The sequence below is a fragment of the Anser anser genome (assembly GCF_964211835.1).
Source record: "Anser anser genome assembly, chromosome: 6".
Taxonomy (NCBI): domain Eukaryota; kingdom Metazoa; phylum Chordata; class Aves; order Anseriformes; family Anatidae; genus Anser; species Anser anser.
In genome coordinates, this window is record NC_139726.1 from 20,775,976 (window position 1) to 20,782,199 (window position 6,224).

The 6,224-nt window shown below is 41.6% G+C and overlaps 1 protein-coding gene across 23 annotated transcripts in view; it reads right to left on the reverse strand.

Moving 5' to 3' along the window:
- FASTKD1 (FAST kinase domains 1) overlaps positions 1-6,179 on the reverse strand; it is a 36,132-nt gene extending 29,953 nt beyond the window's left edge. For 8 of the 23 annotated variants that reach the window (XR_014586216.1, XR_014586217.1, XR_014586218.1 and 5 more), the window contains exons 1-4: positions 3,891-4,036; positions 2,543-2,639; positions 1,153-1,657; positions 725-793 (exon numbers count right to left, since the gene is read on the reverse strand). Coding sequence is in view for 18 of the 23 variants with exons in the window: in XM_083842383.1 (XP_083698509.1) it covers positions 725-793; positions 1,153-1,487 (404 nt within the window). In the remaining 5 variants the exon portion in view is untranslated. The other 15 variants (XM_083842378.1, XM_083842379.1, XM_083842381.1 and 12 more) reach the window with 15 other exon arrangements.
- Positions 6,180-6,224: the final 45 nt, after the last annotated feature.

Consider the following 6,224-nt stretch of genomic DNA (forward strand, 5'->3'; position numbering starts at 1 on the left):
AGCTCTCCAAAAAATGGAAGTTCTTCAGTTTAATCAGATCAGCGTAAGAGATCTATAAAGATTGTATTCTGAAGCAATTAATTGTGAAATAGCTAAAATGGATGTAAATTATTACCTGAATGCCATTTTGTGTTCATGCTACACTGAATTTATTTACTTGTCAAGATGCCCCAGGTGTTAAGCTGGGAAAGGCAATTTTGTGATATTGGTGCCCAAACTGACGCTAGCTCCTGCCATTAACCTGAGATTAAAAAATTAAAGTTACAATATCAAAAGAAAAAAAATCACAATGGGAAAATGCTGGTGTTTTAAAATAATAATAAAAAAATATTACTAGTATTAAGATGAGCTGGTTAGCTGGTTTCAAACTACCATTTCAAAGTTGGACAGAAAGCACGAAGTTAACATTGTAAACAATAAAACTTTCAATTTGTTTCAGACACATAAATCACAGACAATATATTTCAAAATCTGTGTTAGTCATCCATTGTTGCAGTATCTGAATCTCTTCAGCATCCAAGTACCAAACTCCATCAATACTCAAAGCCTCAACATTATATAAAAATAACTTCCAAAACCTTCAAAAGGCAACTGACACTTAAAATACTTGCATAATGTTTGGAACATCTTGTAAATGCTCTTTGAGAACTCTGAATAGCATTGTGTGAGGCAAACCATGCCTGCACCTTACACCCTTCACAAAGCACAGAATTACAGTACTTGCCTTTCTAATCTTTTCCATGCTTCTGTAACAAGCACTTCTGCTAGAGAATCATGGTCTTCAACATTGAGCCTTCAGAACAAAGACAACAGTTTGAAAGTTTGCTTCAGATATTGAAAGGAAATCACGCAAGAGACATATCTTCACATTATGTATCATGTCTTATGCTTCTATCACTCCCTCCAAATGTATCTAAAAACACATTATAAACATTTGTGCTATACTCATAACCTCATTTACTGGGAGCGCAAAACATATCAATCCTGCTTGGAGCTGGCAAACTGAGGCACAGAAAGTTGTCACACAGTCACAGTACTCAGACAAAACAGCGTCCCAATTTCCTCATAGTCGGAATTTGGACTCACAGCGACACTCTTTTTATTACCATATACAGAATGTATAGACGTGGAATTCAACATAACGCTGCCTACCTCTGAATACTGTACAGGGTGTCCACTATCACCTCATCTTCCATGTGTTGTACCTTGTTTTCTGCTAAAATGCAAAGAGCAAGAAACTGGGAGTGATTTCTTACATAGTCACTAGTCCTTAACAGAAGAGGCCTCTTCTTTTGCAATTGCCACAGCACATTCAGCGCAATTCCCACATGTTTTTCAGAAAGCCTGGCCTTGTTCCTTCCAACAAGACTGAACACTTCATCTTCATGGGTGCAGTTATTTATCTGGCTCAAAAGCAGATCACTACTCAGAGTTCGAGCTTGGTAACGTCTTAGTGGAAACAAGCAAACCTTCCTCAAACAAAGCATTTTGCTAAGTCCACCAGCTATCTTTAAAGTGTCCAAAAAGATCCTTCTTTCATTTTTCACAGTAAAACATGTTGTTGCAAAGAACAAACTTGGGCATTTGGAAAACAGACGATTATTTTCTTTTCATCCAGTAGGGCCACTGTATTAAGAATAATTCAATTCTGAGGTACCTGGAATAAGATAGAATTAAAGCAGTTACGTACAGTCATAACTACTAACTAAAAATCAACGTCTCTGCCTTTTAATGTTCTGAGTTAACATAAGCTTAAGAAAAACATACATCCTGAATTATTCTCAGAGAATCTTCTAACAACGCACACCAAAACACTCAAAAGCACTAAGAAAACCTGTCTGCATGGTAAGTTTTCAGATTTAGAAACCTACCTCTAAAATGCACATGCTGTCATGCTAATACTGAGAAGGCAAAGATGGGCTCTATAACGTGCCAGCAGCATGTTCCCAAGCTGGGGTCTGGGAACTGAAAGGAAACACAACTGTTGGCAGTAAAAGGAAGTGAGCCAGCAAGAGCTCCTGAGCTGCCACCACTGGATGACTCCAGACTTACACCTCTGCCCAGCCCACAGTAATAGCAACTGTTCCCTGCCTATGAGTCTCTCCCAGAGTTTTCTTTTCACTCTGCTCTCTCTAGTCCATGTCTTGTAAACATTGAAGACTTTGGTATTGGACTTCTAGTCACAAAGGTTCACCACATTTGTAATACAGAATAATGATCGGTCCTATCAGCTAAAATCACCCACTGTACAAAATAAAAACAAGCTAATTCCCCAAATGACAGTTGAAACTTCAGTTTTATCTAAAGAAATTTGGCTAATACTAATTTGTTTTCTTAATATATCCCCCAATACAGTGCCAACAATTACATATTCTACAAGCTACAGATTTAGTTCTGAGCTGCAGAACATAGATCACAAGTGATAGATACTGTGGTACACCAAAAAGACCCATTAAATTCCCTTAACTCAAGAGATCATGGAAAAGTCTAGAAGTCTTGCTTTAGGGGATATAACCAATAACAACAAAAGTTATCAACATACCTTATTCCCATCAACAAACATGAACGGTCTTCAGCTGGAGGCATGATTCCATCAGTCTAACATTACCAAGACCAGAGCAGCAAGAGGTATTAGGTCTCTATTGAGAAAGAAAAAAACCTTCCCATATGAGATTTTAAAATGTGGATTCAATAAGCTAAAATACAGATCAAAGGTTGGTCAAGCCACTGTTAAATCACAATCCAGCAATCTTTAACAAAGTCACAAGTACTAAATTTACCACTTTTACAAGATCATTCAGCATTTTTTTTCTCCCACATATTTTCCAAACTTTTTTAAAAATACTTCCTCTGTTCCCTTTTGCTGTGTAGATGCATATATATGAAGAAAATCATACAAAGCGACCATAGCCAAAAGCAGAAATCACTGACTGTTCCACCAACAGCTTTTAAGTAGAAGCTGCCATCAGAATTACTAAACTACACATAAACTACCTAATTTACAAGGAGGAAAAAATAATGCATTTCCTTTCTAATGATGTGATAGCAAAATACAGCTTGAAAACTAAGACAGCATCAGAGGAATCCCTTCAAAAGAATGATGATATATTTAATCTTGTTTTTAAGAATTCACACAATGTATTACAAAACATTATTTTTTATTAGTATATTTTTGCCATGCTTACTGTTCCTCTATTTTCATAGGTCCATGTGGTTGCAAAAAAATTACATTGTCAATTGACCTTTACTCTCCACCACACTGGCAAGCTACTCAGCTAGAAGAGAGGATGAAGTAAATAAAATAGCTAAAGAGAAGATAAAAACTTCACACACAGAATTTCCCCATATGCCCAGGTAACGCATCTATTACCCCTCTTGTGCTGCAATGGACCTTGTGCTAGTAACTGGGAATTGGGATCTCTCTAGAAAACATCCTGCAGGAAGTTTTCAAGCATTTGCCTTTCTGGAGGGTATTTAGCAGGTGCAAGGGATTTATCACAAGCTTTTACGTGATTTAAGTTGTCATCATTTTTAATATCTTATAGAAAGAAACCCAAGAGGAAACACTGTATGTTCTGAAACTTCGGAATACATGGATTAAGAGTAGGAAACAAATACCTACCTAAGTAACTATCCTCTTCTATCTACCACACAAATACAAACTTAAAGCACAATAAATTATTTTAAAACGTTTAATAACAGCTGAAACTTAGTAAGTATTTTCAAGACTGCATTATAAACTACGGTAAGGCAGGAAATCCTCCACACGGGAGAACACGCGTACACCCTCGGCGCGCCGAGGACGAAAGGCGTTGAATATTAAGGTAATTAAGCATTAAGAGAACCGCTTATGCGACACAGGACGTTTTTCACCCGCCTCTGAGAGCTACCTCCCCTCCTGCGAGCCGTGCCCCGGCCACGCGTGCAGCTGGCAGAGCTCCCGACGCGGCCTTCCTCCCCTTCCTCCGCTACCTCCCCTTCCTAGGCCGCCTCCCACTTCCCCGCCGAGCGATGGTGACTCGGAAGCGCTTTAGTGGCGGCGGGAACGGCACGTCGCTCCCCGGCGGCCTGGGCCCTGCCGAGCCCCCGCCCGCGCCCGGCCCGGCCCGGCGCCGCCTGCCCTCACCGCTGCCGCAGGGGGCCCCGGCCCGGCCCCGCAGCCCCTACCGGGCCCGGCCGCCGGCGCCCCCCGGTTGGCGGAGGGGTGGCGGCCGCCCGGGGGGCGCAGCCTCGGCCGCGGGGTGCGAGGCGCGTCCTTGGTACTGGCTTAAAGATTAAATAAGGAAACCGAGGAGTCAGTGTTGTCTGCGACTTTTAAGGCATCCCTACGCCCGCAGAGCAGAATCTGACAAGTCCTTAACTCGCGTTTTCACAAGACTTCTGTCATTCAAGCCACAGAAGGAGGCTGCTCACCTAAAACAAGCACATCACCTGGCCTCGGTGCTCCACGCGTCTCTGCGCTGCCTTGGTGTGTGCCCCAAGACAGCATCTCCCATGAGCTGTCGGATGCATGGAAGAAGGGGAAAAATTAGACCTTCCAAAGGAAATAAAAGAATATTTTTAAAGTTCCAAGGCCATATTGTTATCTGTAAGTTTGTGCCTGGTGTGCCCCGACAATATCAATTATTAAGGTCCCATTAACAAAACCAACTTTTATATAACGTATTTGGAGGGGAGAAACACCATCTCTGTCCAGAAAAATCACATTGGGACTGAAGTTCAACAAGAGTGAAGTTCACGTGTTTGGCTTCAGTGTACTGGAATTAACATTACCTTATTTGTACATTATATTTTTTTATGCTTTGCCAAAAAAAAATCAAAAATATGAGTTCTGGTGCACACATCTAACGTATGTTGTAACATGTATGTTGTTTACATTGTGTATGTACAGCTCCAGATCATCTTTCTGGACCTTCTCTACCACCATCTGAAATAACAAAAACCATTTAACAGCTAATGATGTGGTCAGTAACACCATTCGATTTAAGGCAATGATAAAGTCATACTCATCGTGCTCATTTATTCTTCTAGCTCTGTGGTATAGTCTGAGATCATTATCATTCTATCTAAAATGACAACCAGTATTATCACCATGACCAACTTTTGAGTTAAGTGACTGCCTGTTTTGTAGCTGGTTTGGTTTTGTCTTTTTGTCTATTGTTGACCTCAAATAGTGGCTGCTTATGAATATGGAAATCTCACAAAGTAGTAAAATATGCCCTGTTTTGGGTAGCACTTACCTTTTAAGAGAATCTCAGGCCTTGTGCAAACAAGCAAGGAACTCCAGGAATCCAATTTCCCGGTATAACAGTAAACTATTCCATATTTGTATGTAGGGACTTCTGCAAATCACGTGCATTTTTCATTTACAAAATGCTGAATATTTTACTTTTGACTTGTCAAGTGCATTTGGGTGAAATCAATTAGCTAATCAATTAATAATGCAAATTTAAAATGTTAAATTGCCTTAAATTTTAAGTTGGGAAGAAAACAAGATTTACCACAGTATGTTGTGCTGAAACTGGTATTGATTCACTAAACAGTACTCTGATCACCAACTTTTTCAGGATTTCATAACTCACAGGGGTCAGTCTCTATTTTCTCTTTTTTTTGGCAGAAATGTGGAAGGAGGAAATTAATTTTCCTACTTCCAACAGGCAACAGAAGCTTGTTGAACTTAGCACAGCACTTTCATTATTTCCTGTTATGTATGAAGCTGTTATGTTATACGCCTGTAACTCGCTGGTCTGAGCAAGCAGGTATGTGCTTCTAGGTGAGTCTGACTAAATTTTGAAGGGGCTCACAACTTTACGCACTGTCATAAAATGTCACGTACCTTTTTCTATTACAAATTGATAGGAAATTTGAATAGGAATAGAGATGTGCGGTAAGATCAGGAACTTTGTTCTACACGAATTTCTTCAGGAAAACTCCCGTTTTAGCTCCTTACGAGCCCCTAGTTACGCGTGCCGAGCCCTGCTGCGGCAGCCCCCAGCCTTTCCAGGCGGTTTGGGACGTTTCATTTACCTACCCCTCGGTCACTCTCCGGACGCCAAGACACGGCTAGGGAGGGGGGGGACGGCCAGAAGCAATCCGGGGCGCTTCAGGCGGCCGAGTCCCGTTGTGCCTGCAGGGGGAGACCCGGCCTCCCGCGACACGGGCACCTTCGCGGCCCCGCTCGTGTCGGCGGGCAGCAGGGGCGGCGGGAGCGGGCGGCGGGGCGG